The 21,832-nt window shown below is 39.2% G+C and overlaps 1 protein-coding gene across 2 annotated transcripts in view; it reads left to right on the top strand.

The window, feature by feature from the left end:
* The window catches only part of HSPA12A (heat shock protein family A (Hsp70) member 12A), an 86,752-nt gene extending 77,916 nt beyond the window's left edge, over positions 1-8,836 (top strand). For both annotated transcript variants that reach the window (XM_068688823.1, XM_068688824.1), the window contains 3 exons: positions 648-906; positions 2,163-2,266; positions 3,710-8,836. In XM_068688823.1, the coding sequence (XP_068544924.1) occupies positions 648-906; positions 2,163-2,266; positions 3,710-4,344 (998 nt within the window). In that variant the 3' untranslated portion in view covers positions 4,345-8,836. The remainder of the gene's footprint in view (positions 1-647; positions 907-2,162; positions 2,267-3,709) is intronic.
* Positions 8,837-21,832: the final 12,996 nt, after the last annotated feature.

Raw genomic sequence — 21,832 nt, 5'->3', positions numbered from 1 at the left:
AATGGGGTAAAACACTTCATGCTTCTGACACTTTGGGATGGTAAACCTCATTTTGTGAGGATAAGAAAGTGCCATCTTGCATCATTGCAACTGTATTGCAATAAAGTGCAATTCCTTTAATGATATTCCCTTCCTGAACTCCAAATCCCCTCTGTCTTTGTCTTTGCTAAGCTGTTAACCACATGAGACAGCCTGCTAATTGTTGCTGTGTCTCTATACCAAGTTAGTCTTCATCTGTATCATTCATCACTGAGTGTTCTTGGTCTTGGTAGCTGTAAGACTACATCAGGAAACAACTTAGTAAGAGCAAGTGGGGACACTGTACATCTAGTACGTCAGGTCTATCTACTCCTCAACATAAGTCCAACTCACATCTTCTCGTGTATGGATAAGGAGGCAGTTTCCTCTGCTTGTAATAAAAGTGTTTCTGTTATATGGTGGTAGCATTACACAGTGTAGGTGTAAAAATGAGACAAAGGTAAGATTGTGTTCTGTATTAGACAAACTGTTATATTTAGAAAAGATACCTCTTTCTTTGGACCTTCTTCCATGACAGTCCTGCCAGTGTTAATCTGGTGTGTATTTGGTCTACTTGAAATCTATTAAGAAGTTCAGGATATTAAAGCTGTGTTTTGTTTGTAATGCAGGTGGGCCATATGGTTCCCTAGGTGTGGACTATGAATTTGAAAAGCTCCTGTGTAAAATATTTGGAGAAGATTTTATTGAGCAATTTAAAATCAAGCGTCCTGCTGCCTGGGTAGATCTGATGATAGCATTCGAGTCCCGTAAACGGGCAGCAGCTCCAGACAGGACCAATCCACTAAACATCACCCTGCCTTTCTCCTTCATTGACTATTATAAGAAGTTTCGAGGCCACAGTGTAGAACATGCCTTGAGGAAAAGCAAGTGAGTAGATGATTATACTCAAATGGGTGCAGAATTAACGACTGTTTGCAGAAACAAGTAATGAAAATATCCTAGTTGCATTTAGACTGAAAGACAATAATGTAAAAATGCAATATAATGATGAGAAAATGGGATTGCCTGAAGTGCAGTTTCCAGAATGCAAAGTTCCATCTGTTGTGGAAGGTTTTCGATACAATACTTGCACTCTCCTGGTATTGTTTTCCATGACATTTGTTAGGCCACCAGTGTGTCATTTCACAGAATTCGACTATATATTTTGACTCATATATGCTTACATGTTAATTAGGGAGGTCAGAAAAAATAGAGAATTTGATGTCTAAAAGTTAGTTACCTGGAATCTAAATTTTTAGAGGCTTGGGCCCTGGAAGGAATTCAGGATCTTAAGTGAGATGCATAAATATTTCTATAGCTTGGGGAAAGTTATGAAAGTTTTTCTTCAGTGAATGTTGAATGTGGAATTCAGGCTGAAACTCCCGCATCTCTTCCTATACTTATTGGTAAATGTACTTCAAGCCTAAAAGACTTAGATCAGAGTCACTTCCTAAATGAAACTGAGGTTTTGAAGTTGGTAACAATTTCTGGAAATACTACTACCCTTCAGAAGACTGTCTGCTTCTTATTAATAGTCTTAGTGATGAATCTTAGAGAGAATGCCAAGTGTTTCCCCCCAAATAAACTGATACTAGTAGAATAACAGGTGACATAGAACATGTGCAAATGAAAAGGAAATTACCAAGCTATATGGATGTGCATCATTGATGGAATAACATAATACCTGTATTCACTTAACAAACATTATTCCTTATCAGATACTGTGCTCCTTTCTGTCTCCTGAGACTTCCTATGCTTGCTTGTTTTCCTTGCTTGTTTCCAATGGCTTTGGCCTGCTACTGCTGTAATCTAAATGTTGTCCGTCTGGGGATGAATTGGTGCTGTTTCAGATGAGCAAACACAGTGTTGACTGCCAGCTGTTTCAGAAGGCAGCTGAGCATTTGTAATGGTACAGGAGGCAATCAGGCAAAGAAAACAACAATTAAACAAGCAAAAATAACAATTATCTGTGGAAATTTTATATTGCTCCATTTGGTATGGGCCTGAGGTTAGGTGAGACACTTTCTTCCAAGCAAACTACATGCCGATTCTGTAAACTCATTTGTTTATTTATGTGGTGAGTCTTATGATAACTTGGCTGTTTCTATACTCTTTTAATGTCCTTTCTAAATGTTTTTCTGCAGTGTGGATTTTGTGAAGTGGTCTTCCCAGGGAATGCTGAGGATGAGCCCAGATGCAATGAATGCGCTCTTCAAACCCACAATTGACCAGATTGTTCAACACCTTAGTACGTATCTGCGTGTAATTCCATTTTCTGGCTGAGCTAAGACTGAAGTTTGGCTTACCTGTTTTAAACCAGTAACTGGAGTTACTAGAAAGTGTTTAGGAAAGTAATTTCAAGTAAGGAACGTCACCATAACACATCTTACTGCCTAGTTCTAGTTCTAGTGCTGGTTTTTGAGTGTGATTCAGTCCCATTGCTGCCTAATCTTCAATTATTCTATATATAAAGGGCTACATGCTTTCAGAAGGCTGAAGTGCACTGAGAACCCAGATCCTACTTTTCTTTTTCCTTTTTCGGGCAAGAATAAAACAATGCCAGAGACATAACTATTACATGATTGTTACTGTTATTAAGGCCTCTAGTTCATTTCTCATCAGTGGAAGAACTTAAAGTCACATTTTTCATGACTGTTCAAATCACTGAGATCTGTAAACACACAAGTAATAAATGATGCAGCATGGTAAAAGAGTTTCCAGGCATGGCTTAAGCAGCAATGGATTTATTTATCCAGCAGTGGAATATGACATCGGGTTATTGGGAAAATTATTATTTAAACTGTCCCTCATGGAAGATTGGATTTGTATCAAAGAGAGTATAATACATGTATTGAGTGAAATATTGCTGTTGTACACATTACAAAGAACTAATCAAATCAAATTTGGAACAGAATATCCGGCTTTACTCAGTCTGTGTAAGGTATTGCTGGGTAAATTTGAGAGGCCACAACTGAGTAAGACAACTAGGACAGAACAGCTAATATGTGAGCAGAGAGGGAGAGGCCTCAAATTATGATTGTTGTGACAGATACCTCAGTCATACAGCATTAGTTATATGAACTGAGTAAGGGTGAGCCTACAACTGAACTGTATGATTTTCTTGAAAGTAGGGGATGTGGGCTTAAGCTAAGAGAATATCTGTAAAAATGTAAGGAAGCATTTTGCAGGTGGTACATGTTGCAGTTAAGACGGTAGAGTCAGAAATAAAAAGTGAATTTAAAACGGGGTGACTTGTCTGGAATGCTATAAAGGGGATGTGGTTCCATTAGATTTGGGAATATCTCACTGATACTTGCAGTGACAAGATGATTGATGTCTGTTTCCCTGCCACCAGTAATCTGACCAGCAGAATTTGTTTGCAAAAAAATCGGTGTCCCCCTTGACTGCTACAAGCTAAATAAAAGTTCTGTTTAGAAAGCATAAATGCTACATCAAATATATTTTGTGCTTTGAGGTAAGTTTTCACTCACAGTTATTGTCCCAGTGAAAAAGAATATAGGAGACTTCAGAAGTGGAACTAGTTCATGCTGAGGGTGGAAGTATTATGTAGCAGTTTCAGATCTTGTGCATGTGCATGGGACGTTCAGTGCACTCAGACATAAGGAGCTTCGCATGCTTTGCTTTGGCACAGTGATTTTTTCCTTATTGAATGGGCTCTGTTTCTGTATAGGTGATGTGTTTGATAAGCCAGAAGTGACCAATGTCAAGTTTCTGTTCCTGGTGGGTGGCTTCGCTGAATCCCCCTTACTCCAACAAGCTGTCCAGAGCGCTTTTGGTTCGAGATGTCGAGTCATCATTCCTCAGGATGTGGGGCTCACTATCCTCAAAGGAGCCGTCCTCTTTGGTCTAGACCCTGCTGTCATCAAAGTGCGACGTTCGCCTCTCACCTATGGTGTGGGTGTGCTGAATCGGTTTGTGGAAGGGAAGCATCCACCAGAGAAGCTGCTAGTCAAAGATGGCACACGCTGGTGCACTGATGTCTTTGACAAATTTATCTCAGCTGACCAATCCGTAGCCCTTGGAGAAACTGTGACACGCAGTTACACACCTGCCAAGCCTTCTCAGTTAGTAATAGTGATCAATATCTATAGCTCAGAACAAGATAACGTCAGCTTCATCACTGAATCTGGAGTGAAAAAGTGTGGCACCCTTCGCCTGGATCTCACAGGGACTGATGCTTCCGTGCCAAACAGGCGGGAGATCAAAACACTTATGCAGTTTGGGGACACTGAGATCAAAGCCATGGCCATTGATGTTGCCACCTCGAAAAGTGTCAAAGTCGGTATCGATTTCTTAAACTACTAACAGATCACGTTCCCCACCATGGCCTGTTTGTGAGACTGATGGTCCACTATTCCATTTTTTGACTTTCATGTGTCATGTAATCATCTTGAATTTCAGCAGGCTATATGAGAACAGCTAGAAAGGTGGGGTATGTCATGGTTGTGCCCTTGGATAACCGAAGGCTGGTTTTTAAAAGACCCTTAAAAAGTTTGGGGAGCAAAAGTTCCAGAGGTAGTAAAAGTTCCTTAGTTGTTCAAGCATGCTTAAAGATCTACCTTTATTCAGTAAATACTGATTATTATTGCATCCTGAAGATTAGTTAAAAAAATATAAAATCATAATCTCTTTGCCTTGTTCTTGTACTTCTTCCTTTTCCTCCAAAGAAAAATTTGCTAACCCATGTGGTCATTGTAGTGCGTATGTGTGGGGTATCTATTTAAACAGCATCATCCTCTGAACATGGAACAAATTAGTAGGTTACAGCTTTCTTTTGTTCTTTTGATTATGAACTGTACTGTCAAAAAAATTAGTGCTGAAAATAAGGTTTGTAAAGAAGTGGGAAATGAACTTCTTCAGTTCTGAGATCCCACTGAAAAGAATATCCTTGGAAAGCCTTAAATTATATTTAGGAAACATACGTATTTTAGGAGCCTGCTGTTGGTTGCCCCAGTTTGAGAAACAGACTTTTCTTGTCAAAACTAATAGGACTATCTTGGATCAAATAGCTAACATTACCCTCATTATACTTCAGAAAATTATTAAGAGCAAAGTTATTCCCCTTTTTTATGTCTTACAAACTTTTATTAACTAGCCTCCATGTGAAATCACTGAATCAGAGAATAGATGAAGTTGGAAGGGACTCCCATATGCTATCTGGTCCAACCCCTCTGCTCTAAGCAGAGTCAGCTAGAACAGGATGCTCTGTCCAGTCAGGGTTTGAATATCTCCAAAGATAGAAATGCCTAAAATTCCCTGGGCAACCTGTTCAGTACTTGACTGAAGTGACTTTACAGTACTCACTGTAAAAAAAAGATTTTTTTTCTTATGTTTAAGGGGAATTTCTTGTGTTTCAGCTTGTGCCTGTTCCTTCTTTTTCCATCACTGAAATACCACTGAGAAGTCTGTCTCCATCTTTTTTACTGTCTTCTGTCAGATATTTATATGCATTCCTGATCCCCCTGCCAAGCCTGCTCTTCTGGAGTCTGCAGTCTCAGCTCTCAGCTTCTCCTCATACATCAGACTCCAATCCCTTAATTGTCATCATGATGCTCTGCCAGACTCAGTACCATTATGTCCATGTCCCTCTTGTACTGAGAGGCACGGGACTGGATGCCAGACGTGGTCTTGAATAAAGGGGAATAACCACCTTCATTGACCTGCTGGCCATACTTTTCCTCATGCTGCCCAGCTGTTAGCATTTTTTGCCACAAGGGTACATTGCTGGCTCATGTAGATGTGGTGTCTACCAAGACCCTGAGGTCTTTTTCTGCCTTCATGCTTCCCAGCCAGTTGGCCCCCAGCATATGCTGGTGTACGGAGTTATTCCTCCCCAAGTTCAGGACTTTGCACTCCTCCCCGTGATTACATTTCTCTTCTAGTTAATCCCTGTGTTAATGTTTGGGAGTACGGTTAGATGATAGCTGTCCAGGAAGTTTTAAATGATTTAAAAGAGAGAAAATGTCCAGATAAGGCGTACTATCATATATTTTGAGTTGGAAGCATTTTAATTGAGTGAATTAATGTATTTCTGGGTTGAGTTTAATGTTCATTAAAGTGGAAGACAGAGGCTAAGAGAACAAAACTACAAAAAGCATTAAATAAAGCATTTCATATATGGCTATGACCACGAAACTCTAACACAAGTGAAATACAATGATGGTCATGGTAGCATCTTGTTTTCCAGTTAACGACATTCTGGAAATATTTTAAGCATGTTTACCTGGAAAATTTCTTCTGTACTGGAACAGGTTTTATTTTGCAAAGTGCTACAGGTGGATGATTTCTGAAACCTAAGATCTGCATCTGCCATGAGCTGACAACTTCAGTTTCAAATCTAAATCCACTCCAAACTGGCAGACTGAAACTAACCTGAATTACCCTAAAATGCTGACACTTTCAAAGCATTTATTCAGAGCTGCCTGATTACCTGCTGGAATTCATTACATTTTTGGAATTTTGCAATCTTAACTGTTAAACTAAAACTTCCTTTTTAATAAGTTGAGCATGAGTTACATAAACTACTGGGTAATGAAAGCTTTATCAATGATTTCACTAATTTACATTCCAATCCTGCACTTAAGCTTTCTGTGTTTATCCTGAAGTTTTGCCACAGTCCAGAGCTGCAGAACTGGTCCACTGCATTTTGTCGTTGAGTTTTCTGTGTCTGCTGCAGAATTCCCTAGTAGAATGTGAAATCTGTTCTGCATTCAGCTTTAAAAAAAAAATAAATAAATAAAAAAGGAAAGAAAAAAAGATGGGACTATGGAGAATGCTACTCACAGTATCCGGCTGGATACTTTTCTATAATTACAAAGTGTGCTTTCTAGCATTCGGTCTCCTGCTGCCTGCTAAATGCTTTAAAAGCTAAATACTGGGATTTTTTGTGTGTTGCTTTCCATGGTTTACAAACAAGAGAAACTTTAAGATGAGTTATGAACAATATAATTTTATGTATATACAATATTTAAATATTGTACAGACTCTTTCTTTCTACAGTGCTATTTTCTTGTATAAAAATGCTCTTTGCCTCTGTTGATTTCATTCAGCTGTTAATTTTAAATAACATAGTTTCTCAATCAGCTTCCATAATTATAGGCTTTTAAAGATGGTAAGATATGAAATGTAAAAGGCTGATCTCATAATAATAGGAAAGAAATGTTGGTGTGTCACAGAATACAACATTCTTCCTGCAATGCAAGTCATACCAGTTAAGTATATTACACAGATGCACTTGTATTTTGCTGGAATTTTCATTTCTTTGTTTCAGATGGTGACCATTCCAGCAGTTCATCATAATAATGGATGAATCCTCCTGTAAAACCAAGTTAAATTTAGCTTGTATGATCTGGATATACAGCTTCTTCTCTAGGTTTTGGAGTTTTATTAAGGATCTACTCTAATTTCTAAAAAAAAGTACTTTCTAGAGCCAAGTAACAGTGATTTATAGTAGATGCAGGTAAGCCTGTCTATTGTCTACCACTACAACCTACCAAACACAAAACTCTTAAGTAAAAGAAGGCTTCAGTGTCTTTGCATCCTGTGTTAAATTGAATGGGTCCAATTCTACAAGAATTTGTTTCTGTTGGCCTTAGGTTAATGCAGAATTTGGTTTAGGAAAGTTCTGCAACCCCCCACCACAAACAGGAGGTGAACTGCAAGATTCTGTGATCCGTGGGTTTTGTGCTATTTTCAGCCTGTCCGCAGAGAATGCTAACAATAGTTTCTGCAGCTCTTCTAAAGTGTAGCTAGTTCCCCGCACAGTAGCGATTCTTTGCCCTTTTTTGTTCACCTTTTGTAAGATTCCGTCTGGATCCAAACAGGGGTTTGTTGCTAAAATTGTTCTGCTGTAACTGTAAAATATTGAAGAGATTGCATATTTTTGCACTTCCCTGTTTAGTCTGATGAGAGCACTATCAAGCTTATCCTTGCAAAGCACTGAACTACCAAGCAAATTCCCAACTGTCCTCGTTGCCCTCTTTAAACCTGAGAATGGAAAATTAGCTTGTCTAAGGAATTAGAATTGTAAGTAGAGCGTTATGCTGTGGTCTGTAGTCTATAACCCAGTTAAAAAAAATAATTTACATTGTAAGTGGCAAATGGATGCCCGTTTTGATAGAGAATGTTAGGCTGTAAAATTAATAAGAAATTTATTAGGAAATGGGTCATTTTTAGAACAGTAGTTCTGATACTTTTGCAGGAAATTTCCTGCTGAGAATTTTTTTGGTAGGGATTTCAGATGACATTGTGCAACTTAGCATTGAGAGACAAGGCCTGCTACCCTTAGGCAAAGCAGAAAGCCCCAACTGAAGTTTTGCTCTAAGCATGAACTTGCAAGTTTGGGTCAAAGTTGCTTAACTCTAGGCTGAAAGTTAGCAACTAATTGTGATAGAATGATTAATTGTGCTAGAATATGATACATGTGCAGTGATGGTTAGGACAGTTAACATTGGTATATTCTTACCAATGAATATATACAGGAGTTTTAATGCATTATTATGAGAAGGCTAATTATGTATTGCAGAGATTTAATCGCCAAGATAACCTGCATATTTATAATATGAAGTGGCTTAAGCGGATGAATAGTATAAAAGTTGTTGGGCATAATGTCACAGTACTCACCTGCTTGAAATAGTCTTAAAACTATATTATAAAACCAACCATTGTGGTCTTGTTCACCTCTGTGCAAGATAAATTCAGATTTCACTGATGTTTGGAGCTGTTCACAACTTGTCTGGATTGTATCTTGAGTGTTCTTGTGTCTTCAACCATGTCAAATAAAATACAGTAAAACTAACTTTTCTTTTTGAGTGTTTCTGTTTTGATGAAAATGGATATGAAAGACCAAGTGGTTATACTTACATTTGGATACTCTTTCATATGCATAACTGAGCAAAAGTGCCACCAACCACTTGTGTTGCATGTCAGGTCCCTTCAACCTTCCAGATGTGTGGACACCAAGAGCCCATGCAGGCCTGAGGTTGCAGTCACTGCTGGTGATTACTCAAATTGCACTGCAGTTTGTGTAGCTGTGAATAGGGTGTCTGGGAGTTAAGACAGTAAGATTTTAGACAACATCAAAAACAGTTTAGGTCTTCTGTAATGAGAATGAGAGCTGGGAAATCAAATATGCTCAAGGCTGAAGCCACCATTCTTGGCATTTCTTTCATGACATTCTCTACAAAACTCATAGAGCTTCTTGATGATAACTAGAAAAACATAATAGTGTAGAAAATGTAAACCAAAACCCACCATGGGACTGTGGAGGTTCCCTGTTTACAACCAATGGGGATGAGCATGGAGGAATGTTGAGTAGAGGGTGAAAATCTGGATCGTGTTCACACCCAGGGAAAAAGCAAATTTCCAGAAGTAAGGTTGAATAGTTTAGATTTTTATTACAGGACAGACTTAAAATATTTTCATGAAGTATTGCCTGTGAAAGGATGGGAAATACCTCTGAAATGGTAAACAGATATTGTTAGATGACGCCAGTACATAGGTTTCTCTTCCAAACCTTTAGGTTGCCACCAGCACTGAAGCATCACTGCAGCTCTCGGGCATTTGCACCTGGACCTGGAGTGGGAGATGAGCCCATGCTTTCTCCAGGAAGGCCACCACCAAGGAGGAGACAGCCGTGCTGTTCCAGCTCAGCCCTGGCTCCTGCTTCAGCCATGCCAGTACCCCAGCCCAGCCGTGCTGTTGGCCTGCCACACCATGCGTGCCCGCAGGCTTGGATGCCTGCAGTCGGTGGCCACCAGGTTGTAGCAGAGCCCTGTGGTGCTTACATTACACCCTTTCTGCTTTGTTGTGCATCTGACCTGTGACACAAGGTACTCTTCAAACCAGGTAATGTGGTAGAAGCAGGGCTGGGCTTCTCCCACCCCTTCTCCTTCAGAGCTGGGACTTTGCTCCAGGTACTGGTCTGATGCTCCCAGCCCTTTGTGGGAAATCAACGGCTCTCCTGAAAGCGTGAGAGTTCAGTTCCCTTTTCTTCCTTGTTCTAATACTTTAACGGCAGGTTTGACATAGTGACTTATCATCTCCCTACAGAATAAAACCTTTTCTGCTCTCTATCTTCAAGGTCCTTTATTTCACTTGTTATCCTGATGGCCTCACTCCTTATGTTATAATTATATATTCCACAGTGATCTCCTGGGTGTGGGTGTGGATTTAGTTCCCAAACACCATTGCCCTCTAAGATCATATTTAGCCATTTCTATCTTTTCAACCAGAAGCAGCAGCTGACTCTGCAAATTGTTTTTGTTCATTTCTTTAGATTACTGTTCTGTTGTTTCTGTGATTTATTTTTTCCTTATTGTAATCTATTGGGTGAAAGGATTTTTGCACCACATTAGAGCTGATTACTGTTCTGGCTCCAGACACCTTATAATCCAGAATGTGTTCAAGGTAGTTGTCTGCCAGTCACCCATCAATTATTAAGAAAACAGATTCAGTTGCAGTGAGTACCATTTAAGTTTTCATATGAGCATTGATGCAGGAATACTTGCTTGGAGGGAAGAGTGAAAATACCGCCTGGATAGAGACTGTTATTTCTAGATATGCTATCTAATGACAAATGTTACTCAGTTCCAGTGTTAATTAAAACAAATAGTTACAACCGAAGCATGACTAATAAAAGCAACTGCTACTAGCTCTGGTAGCACAGCCAGTACACACCCTTTCAGAGTGGAACATTTCCCTATATGTCACATATACAATATATATATAAATATATATGTACATCAACAGTATATATATATATATTTTTTTTTTTTCTTTCAGCTAAGATGTTACTAAAGACATGCCAAAAATCCTGTGATATGTGGATACACAAGTACACAATATATTTGGTCCTATTTTCTCTCATTAATATTGCAGAACTCTTCATCATTGAGTCCCTGTGCTCAGGAAACTCCCTTGGTGAACTGGGCTATGTTTGCAGCTTTATAACAGGCAGTGTCCTATGCAGGCACCTCAACTTTACATGAGGGACCAAGTATATCAGTATGGGTTACAGTACTCCAATCCATGTTTGTGCCATGCAGAGATGCTGAGCCAAAATGGTAGCTTTGTATTTCCATATTTTTTCTGCTCCATACTCATTCAGGTTGAGGATACTGCTTGGAACTGAGGAGCAGCTGCCATTTAGTCTGGCAGAATACAGGATTTTGGACTGTATTCCACTAGCATATTATAGAATCTGACTCTGAAGGCTGAACTGTAATGTGACATTTTGTGGTGAACCGGTAATGAAAATAAATGGTATACTTGGTAAATGGTAAATACTTGGTACGAGTCTGCTTTAACAGTTGGTTAAAAATAAATGCATAAAAGTTGATTGTTCCCCAGAGAGTCATAAAAACAGACATATCATAAAGGACTGTAGTCCCTTAGCCTTATCAAAGTCTGGTTTATTGTTAATATTATAGTATCAGGGCAATAAACTGGCCAATAATCAGGTGTATTTGCATGAATGTGTATGTTCATTGTATGTTTCTAGATCTAGTAATGTTTAGTAAGGTCCTGCTGCACTGAAAAACTTGTATGATAGCTTGTGCGATATATTTTTTCTGCTAAATGTTGCAGGCCATGTGTCTAAAATTTGGGAGTGTTGGCAGTAGCTATGGAGACAAGTCAGCGGTGTGTGTGACCTTGCACTAAAATACTACTCAAAGGTGCAAAGATGCAGGGAATGAGCTGAGATGCATAGCAGCCACTACACCCCAACTTCCACCTATTTGCTGCAATGAAGATGTTTTACAAGTGCTCTATGACTATAATTATAAACACCATCCTAATAGGCTAGGTACTGTATTTAACTTGTAATGAACTTGATTTCAGCTAAACATTCAATTAATGTTACTAGTACAATGGGAAATATAATTACAGTCTTCAGGGACACATTAAGAACCAAATCTTGCTTTCAGTGTTCGAGCACATTGCTCTGATTTCCAGGGGAGGTTCATGTGTGTGCATTCACTGCTAGAATTTGGGCCTTTCACTGGACTTTTCCAAATCTGAAGGTTTTCTCATGTGAGAGTGTTTCTATTTAAAATTACAGCCCCAGCTTGATAGGAAGGAATTTGTATAAATCCTACATTGCTTCTTCCATGGCTACAGAAATCCTTACTGAAATGTACAGAGTTTTCACGCCTTCTGCTAATAACCACGGAATAAAACAACTTATAAAACAATCTCCCTGACAGCAGTGTCTAACTTCCCCAAAGGGATTATCCCCTTTCAGTTTCCTAAATAGCTCCCTTAAAAATCATCCAAACATCTCTCTCCAGTAGAACTGATTTGGAGTCCCTTTAGTCAGTGCAAAGAGATGCCTGATTTTCAAGAGGTGCAGCTTGGATAAATTGATGACAACTACGGATGCTTTGTATAACTGTTTTTCAGTCCTGCCATTTGCCAGTCTCATTAGGTACTGATGTTGGATGTCAGCTTTAAAAATCAAGTCTGTATTTGAGATTTTTCTCGTACAGTTCCTTGGGTCTCAATTTTGTGTTCTTGGTTTACAAACAAATCATTGAAAGGAAACCTTGAAGTCTAAATTTCCAGAGCATACACATTTAATCTTTTTTGAATTTTACTGCATGTAAAACATATAAACAAACGTTAAACATTTATCTCTAATTCTCCAGAATGTTAAATTGCACGTCTAATAGTAAAGATAGTACTACTAGTAAATTGCATAATTTTTATTACAAGGGAGTTTACCTCCTGCCTTTACAACGGATTTCGCTGCAACCTTAACTATTGGCTAATGAGGAACACCCGATGTCCCTTGTGTTTTAATTAATCATACATTGTAATTCTTCTATGGCTTTCCTCCTTGGACTCCTACAGAATTTGAGACCTCATTTTCTCTGTTCAAATTTCATTCTTTTCAAACATTTTTTCAGATCCCTCTATCAAAATAAGTTCAGACCAATGAATATCTTATCTTGGGAACATAATCCAAATAGAAAAATACCTTGACCCTTAAATGCATCAAGTCAAGCTGAACTGCAATCCAGGCTTTTGTTTCTTCCTCCATATTAACACAAGGTTGTCTTGCATTGGCATTTTTCCTTGCACTTCAGTCTTACAAAGGATGCCCCAGAAACCTATTCTAGCTTGATAACCTTTTACTACTATAAAATATTCCTTAGATAAAGCTCCTAACTTTGTCACTTTTCTTCCTAGATTGCTTCATGCAGCCCTTACCAGCAGCTACCACTGGTGTCTGAACAGAGCATTTATTTTAACAGCACGCAGCATACAAGCTGGCAGTCTGGAACAGGACGTCACCTGTGTCCTGTTGAAACTGCTGTTTGGCAGCCACGAGGCAGTTTCCTGTGTAAGAATTTTGACAGTGCAGTGGAAATGACATGAACACTTACGTGAGGGAGCCTTTTCACTGTTTAGGGACTGCTTCAGATCTCATTAAATTCAATAGAAAGGTTTGTACTGACTTCAGGGGAGCATTGAGTCTAGCCCATCCTGGCTGTTAGCCAAGCCCTCAAATCCTTTGTAGTCAGAGAGATACATATTCAAAAGTAAATATATTTTGAGGAGCTAGCTGAATAGAAAAAAAAAAAAGTAAGATTATATCAGCATCAACAAGATGTATATCAAAAGCAACTGAACACAGACCTCAGTGATATAAAAGGACTAAGTGCTGTGTATGAAGAGTCAATTAACCACAAATATTTTTTTTGCGAGCCAGGAAATTCTGTCTTCTTTGTTTAATATGTAACTGCAGGTGCTGGCTATGATTGAAGTAGCATCTATTTTCTGTTTTCTCATTTTTTTCAAGGACTGTACTAACTGGGAGAAGTTTACCAGATGCTCACTTCCCAGGTTGGACTTGCCTTTGTGCCTAGAGCAGAAGCCACCAAACTAGGACATGGTGTTCCTCACCATGCAATGGCAAAAACTTGTTTTCAGGATTTTAAGAATGTGGTAGATTGTGGCCACTGTGATCCTTTTATCAGTGCCCACAGGTGAGCTGATGTGAAGCCAGGGGAGTGAAAATTGCAATATGAGCTTATTCTGTGAGTATTGCATGCTGCAGCAGAGCCAATACGTACAAGGAGGACATTCCTGGATTAGGAAACTAAAGGACTCAACCTAAGAGGTGTGTAAGTAGGATTTGGATGTGGAAGGACAGAGGCATTGATATGTTCCAGTAGTAACTGGAGACTGGGGAAGGTTTCAAAGTGGGAAGCAATGGGGAGGCTGACAGCTCTGCATACCAGAGAGTTTGAATTGCTGAACTACAGTGCTCTTCTAAGGAGCTGGAGAGGTGACTCTCGTTTTCATAACAGCAACAAGGAGCATTTCCTTCCCTCTGAGGAATAAGCTCTGCACCTCTACTAAGAACTTCCTTCTGCCATCAGCTGATAAGAGTGGACACTAAACTGAACATATCCTCTTCCTCTGTAGTACAAAGAGCAGCCTCTCCACGCTTCCCCCACGCAAACACTGCATACTGCACGTGGCATCGTGGTTTGCTAACACATACCAAGGCCATGGTTGCAGTGTAATGTGTCGTTCACAGAGCTTTTACAGATCATCTAGTATTGGTCTAGATGATCTTAATGAATCTATGTTCTCAGCCCATTGCCCCCTCACACCTTTTCTAGAAGACTATTGACTCCTCAAATTTAGAGGCGTTGAAGGAAGTTAATCATGAGCAGAGCTGAATCCAGCAGAAAACATGCTGGTCCTGCATGACATCTGTAGGGGGTCCTGTACTTAACTGTGATGTCTCACAAACAACAGTTCAGCATCCTCCTTCCCTTCACGTAATTTTCTCCCAATATTCCTTGTGTAAGGAAAGATCCCAGACAGCAGAAGAATCTGCATTGTGCAACACGGGTAATGTGACTGAGGCTGTTCTAAAACACATTTATATTAATTTTGTAGTTATTTTGTTTTGTTCTAGGGGGTGGTTGAAAAGTTACTCTCTCCCTAGGCAGTTTATTCATCCTTTGCTGTACTCACCTTCATAAAGCTCTGTGTAGTGTCAGCTTTGAGTCTCTGTGGTTGTTGTACCTGCAGAGAACCCGGGAGCACTCCCAACCCTTCCTGCCTCTGACAGCTTTGACACATCTGAAGACTATCCCCATGCTTGCCCTGTATCTAGTTCTCTAATTAAACCTTTCAATCATGTTGTGTAGGCATATGATCTTTTTTTTTTTTTTTTTTTTTTTACAGTTCCATTGGCAGCTTTGAGGATAAGACAGTAGATGCTGGTTTCTTGCAGATAAACATCTCGTTGCTGGAAAGACATTTGGAAACGTATGTCGCAGTCAATGTGTGTGCACACACGGAGGACTCCTGTTGTGCACATCCTATTAAGAAACAGAAAGCCCTGGCAAAGTGTCAACAAACAACGAAATGTGATGTGAGTAGTTGAGGCATGTTGTGTTCTTGACTTTTGCAAATGCTGATTAAAGGCCTTCTTGTGTGCAATCTGAGGGGTGCGCGTTTAAGCCTTAGGAACTCCTTACAGTAGTTAAGGTTATATTAGTTGGGTGTGTTTTTGATAAAGTGTTCTTATGTGGTAAACCACAAGTCACGGTTATGAAACATACTGTGAGTTTTGCACTCATTTTGCTTTTAGCAAATGTTTAAAGCATTTTCTTCCAACTCCTGTACTGCAGAACTTCCAATAGGCTACTCGTGCTTTACTGAAGTGTGTTGAGCTTTTCAGGTACGTGAAAAATGCTGTTATGAAAAACTTCAGGGAGGGTGAGAAATCTCTAACTTCCAGAAGGACTTGACTTGTTGAGGAAGTTTAGGCAGGATGCATTGAGCTTTAGCAGTTTAAACTGTGGTTTATTGCAGTAAAATAGCCTTTTTTTTTTTTTTTTTTTGGACCAAAGAAAGCCTTTTTCATTTGATAGTCACCCTCAATTTTGAGTAAATGTCAGCACCTCAAGTCCACCTTACGTACTCCCTGTCATTAAATTTCTCTTCTTCTGTGGCTGTTATGGGACATGCTGTGCTTTGGAAAACTGGGATCTGCATGAAGAGTGCTGGAAGACAGTGCTTTAGACTCTGTCACTTAATTGCTGTTTTACTCAGAATTGCTGGGTGTGGAAGAATCACAAGCTGTCTTGGTAGATTCCCATTGCTCCATCACCTAAATCAATATGACTGATACGATGCCAACAATGTATGGTAAGCCCTGTATAGCACTATTTTCAGCTCTGCTTAACTGATGGAGAAAGCAAAATGGCTGTAAACAACAAAAGAGCTGACTATAGTGCAAATGCTGTAATAGAAGATGTTTCATCTCTCTTGTTCTACTCCCTCACAAAGGTAAGATGAAACATTTTGCACTTTGTTTCTGTACCCATAAGCCCTGACATGAACAAAGAAGACCACAGGGTTGTTATGAGAATCAAAATGTGCCCCAAACCCTATAAATATGCCTCCTGTGTCAATGTCCTTTGATGGAGTTCTGGTTGGGAGTGGTAGAACAGCTGGACCTGTTTCGGACAACAAAGCAAACCAAAAACAATTGGAGAAATTCTCCAAATGTCTTGAACCCTTCTGGGGGCTTTTGGTGTGTTGTGTTAATCTTCCCAGAGTTCTATTAGCATATTCACCCATATTTAAATGATTAATTTTCTCTTTATATGCCAACTCTTAATTTTTATTCTTTCAAAATTATTGAAATCTATGACAAGAGGTAGGTGATACGAGGAAACGTTTGGTTTCTGGTTAGTTAATCAATTCCATAATATCTCATTCTTTACAATTGCTTTATTTAATAGCACCAATTTCTGCTTTCAGGTCTTGACTTCCCTGTTAAGCATTTAAGTTTCAGATTTTTTTTTTAATCTTTTAACCTTTATCCCTTTGAATTTTTTTTTCTCAGCCTATAATTTATTATACAGTCTCCTGTCAGAGGAGGAGGTAGACTAGGTGATTTTTACTGTATTGCAAATTATAATTATTATCGTTATTTGCATTAGTAATGGATTCATTCTTATCACTGAAAACAATTCCATTATCTGATCAGACAGTTATCTTCACACTGTCCGTGATCATATATTTTCATTAGGCACCTCTTTCTCTGGGGGTCAAAAGGAGAATTATTCTTTAGTGCAGTCACTTTTCTCTTCACTCTCAACATTTTCCTTGGTTAAAAAGAAGTTGCTAAACCTCTACAAATGTCCTTTGCAACAAAAATATGCAATTTTCTGTTGTTATGTCCCCTCAGACACAGCAAGGAAGGACACATCTGTGTTATAAGCTGCCCTTCGGTGTCCTTTTTGTCAGAGACGCAGGGAGGGGATTTGCAATTCAGGTTCAGTGGGAGGAACAGAGAGGATGATTCTCATCACCCAGCAAAGACATTTTGACTCCATTTTGAATTAAATGAAGGTGCAAGGATTTGTAACCTCTGTTTTGTGAGATGGAGAAGCATCTTTTCCCAAACCCTCCTTCTGTGACTTGTGTGAGAGGTGCAGAGTTTGGACTTCAGTTATCGCAGTGAGGTTGCAGAGGAAGCAAACCCACCCTCCTCTCTGATGCCCCAAGGGCAGGGGTTATACATGTAAGTGGTCAGATGGCACCAGTTTCCAAGCTGCCAGCAAAAGAGAAATGAGTAAAGTTGGAGGGAGGTGTGAGGTGAGGCTACAGGTCCTCCTGAAGAATTGAGAGCAGCCTTGGTTGAAGGTGGTGGAGAACTCCTTTCACGCTTCCTCCTGTTAATTTTTACTCCCTCATCAAATGGGAGATGAGCATTGTATGACTGAGGAATTAAGGACATCAAGAAAAAGGTCATCTGTATAAGACAAGAATCTGGGTTTCTTTTTAAGCAGCCACTCTGCACAGTGTTCGGTGCTCAGGGAAGGAAAGCACAGGCTTCTTGGGCAAGACATGTAAATGCTCATAGTGTGCTTAGCATACCATGTAACTGAGGTGATGATTTTACTCCTTATTCCCAAATAACTCCGAAAGCTGTGACTGAGCAGAGCTGCACCAGTGCCCGTGAGACTGGGCTGTCTTCAGAAGCGGTGGCTGCTTCCACCTGCTGCCTCCACCGAGCAAGGAGTGCTGGTGCTCTCACGCAAGGCTCCCTTTCCAAAGGGGATAAACAGTCAGCACTCCCATGTAAATCAAAACTCTGTTCACGCTCTCAAATTGCATACCCTGAACTGAGGGACCTGAGCCACTAATTGTTCATTGTTGTTGTTTTTAATGAGATCATGTGAGACTATGTTTATCTAAAATTACATTGTGAAAGAACGCATTGCTTTGCAGGTTTAGATCCCCTGTTTTTTCCCTTCACCTCCCTAATTGGTTTGATGTGGAGCAATTATCCACTTAATGCAATTAAAGGTAAGATTTTTCATACGATATGTACCACAACAGTAATTACATAGGCCATAGCACAAAGGGGGACTTGAATACAACTTTTGTCTTTGGGCCTCACATAATAAATGTCTTTAGTATGCTAGCAAGTGTAGTAGCCACTCAATTGTTGCTGTGCAATTGAATACAACATTTAGACTATTCTAAAGGCTACTTTACAAATTGTTTCTGTTTGTATACAGGCACAAATTAGAAGCAAGTGGCCTTTAGGCCATTATTAGTATTTTTTAATTTAGGGCTGTGGGAGCATCACATCGACCTTCTTCCTCTGCCCCCCACTGATGCCTTCTGTTTTGGCCAATTAAAAATGCTGATATATTTTTCCCCTGTCATTGTCTTCAAACTTGAGAGTGTTTCAGATGAAAAAAAATGCATATCAGAACTTACTGTCTTTTGCCAAAAAGTAATAATATATATATATTCTTCAAGTCAGTATCTATTTTGTCAAATAATCTGTTTTCAGTTTTAAAAAATAATGAGATTTTTAGCAAGTATAGTCTTGTTTTACCACAATTAAATACAATCATACAGAGTATATATTTCTGAAGCATGAAGGTGTAGCAAAACAGCCTGTGATTTACACTCAAATTAAGAACAAAATAGCCTTCAGGCATAACATCATAAAATTCCTATTTGCAGCCTCTGAGGACACATGCCAGAAAGGTATAAAAATAAATATGTGTACATAAGCACTGTCTGCTGTGGCTAGGTGAAGAAAGCTTTAATATGACAAACTAGATTAAAAAAACCTCGGGAGGTCCAGGAAGAAGAATTTATCAATGCCAAATTAAGATACACTCAAATATTTCTTGAAAGATAGAACCTCATTATTCTACTGATTTATAGAGTGAAGTAATGACTATAGGCAGCATTGTCTAAAGACAACAATGAGTGCTGCTATATCTCAGTAATAATTAGAGTCACATGAAATCTTCATTTTTTTTTATTGTTCTTAGATGATTTATAAAGTATGAGAGAAATACATTACACATTTTGAAATATAATGAAAATACATGGCCCAAGTTGACTCCCATATTTAAAATTCTGATTGCAATGCTGCCCACCAACAAAATAATAGTAATTTCTAGCAGGAATTATAAAACCTAAACTACAGTACAAAGCATTGTTCACCAAATTACTCATTCCATAACCACAATTATAGCCCATTTGTTTTCTTATGCTGATAACAAAAGATACATTTTAAGATCTGTGCTGTGCTACTCTTCCTTTAATAAATAAAGTGAGCTTTTCAAAAGCTGCAAAATGATGCAGATAAAAATCAAAACATTTCTACATTTAAAGATTCAATCAAAGACTTGCCATGAATGGTGTGATATTAAAGTTTAAAAAAATAATCAATTTAGCATGTATTTTTGAACATGATTTGTCACAAATAGCCTTCCCAATAGATAAGAATGATTATATGGTAAAGAGCGTAATTTATATATCTCAAGCACTATGCTTTTGTCACCGACATCGTTAAGGAATTTGACACGTTTGCAGGAGAACAATATATGTCAACTGAAATATATACCAATTAGCCATAAATGGGACACTGAAATGAATGATGCATGTGCATGCTATACTTACAAGTAATAACATGTGGTTTAAAGTCGCTTGCGTTTTCAAACAAGAATTCTTTTTATGTTGTCATTTAAAAAATCTAATATTTGAAAAGGTCAGGAATAAATAGCACCATTAGCATTAAAAGCTAGCTAAAGGGAAAGTAATTTGTTGTTCATTTAACATTGCATTTTATGTAATAGCTTTGTAAAGTGTTCGGGAGGGGGGAGAGATTTTACTCTGCTAAAACAAGATGACGGCGGCTGCAGTTCATTATTAAAAGGAGATTTTTTATTATGCTATTGTCAACTTTAACGTCTTGATTCTGTTAGGTGTTTGTTAAAATTACATGGGCTGCTGAAGTGGCTATGGCAAAGGATAATGCAGAGAATATCATGACTGTCAAAACAATTGTGTAGGCAAGAATCTGCTTATACTACGATAAAGGAACAAAAGACAAAGGAGAAACTCTTTTGCAGTGTTAGGAAGTTAATAACCCTGTTGAGGATTCCTCAGCAGGAGGTACTGAGATCAGGAAGCCAAATTCTGGAAGAGACAAATAGCCATGGCCAAAGGAAGCGGGGTACATGGAAATCTGGCATTGGGTGCTGGCTCTGGTGTCTGTGGCTGTGTGCTCTGGGCAAACCCCATAACAGTTCACCTCCCTGGAGAGGGGATGTGTGCTCTTTCCTCCTTGGACTGCATGAGTGGTGTGTGAAAGTGTGGCTGGATCCTGTCTCCTGCAAAGTTAGTCATGAAGATGTGCATAGAGACCTGAGACCTTTGTAGGAGCAACTGAAAACTGAACCTAAGGAACTGGTTCCAGCTCTGAGCATGCCAGTAAGTTGCCAATTTTCAGTGCTGACTCTTCTTATTCTACTCTTTACAGCCTCCCTTTTCAAACTCCACCATCAAAAGGGGAATTTAAAGACTTGCAAGTGGGCTGATGTCCTCTCAGGACTAGACCTTCTGGGGAGGAAGGATCATGCAGAAAGGCAGAAGGAGCAGAGGGCCCCAGCCTGGGGAACATCAGGAGAAACCCTTAAGGGAAATTGTCCCATGGAGTGGCGGGTCTGAGGCCCCAGCAGTTCTGTGTTTTCTTCCATTGAGGATGGGGTTCCCCTGAGAGCAGAGGAGAAACAGTCTGTTTCTCCAGCAGCAGGAGGAGGAAGCTGAGACAGGATTGCTTAGGGACAGAAATTAATTTCTGATCTAACTACACTTTAGTTGATAGTGTTTATCAAAAAGACAAGCAAGAAGTGGATCCCTCATTGCATTGCCCATTTAATAGCTCAACTACTTATCATCTGGCAGTTTTGCTCAAGACTATAGGTCAGCAGATGGAATTTCAGAATAATTTGATGATTGTTCTGTTTATAAGGATTTTAGTGAAATTTCAGTAACTTTTGAAATTTGATATGTAAATTTCTCAAATTAATTCTGTCTGGATCCTGTGGGTTAAGCTTAGTTCAGCATCAGTTCGGCCAGTTCTTCATCACATTCACTATTGCATTTCTCACTGGTATTTAAAAACTTCTGTCCTCCTTTTGTAAACTGCTCATCTCCTGTCTTTGCTCACATTTTTATCTCTTGCTAATTCCAAGTTAAGCCTTCAGTTTGGTTAAGAACATCAGCTTCATTAATCCTCTCATCTCTTTCTTCTCACAAGCATGGCTGGTTTCTCACAGAATCACAGAATTTCTAGGTTGGAAGAGACCTCAAGATCATTGAGTCCAACCTCTAACCTAACACTAACAGTCCCCACTAAACCATATCCCTAAGCTCTACATCTAAACGTCTTTTAAAGACTTCCAGGGATGGTGACTCCACCACCTCCCTGGGCAGCCTG

Source organism: Anas acuta, chromosome 7 (assembly GCF_963932015.1).
Source record: "Anas acuta chromosome 7, bAnaAcu1.1, whole genome shotgun sequence".
NCBI classification, from domain to species: Eukaryota; Metazoa; Chordata; class Aves; order Anseriformes; family Anatidae; genus Anas; species Anas acuta.
Note: the sequence above shows the minus strand (reverse complement) of the source record. Positions and strands in the feature narration are given on the sequence as shown.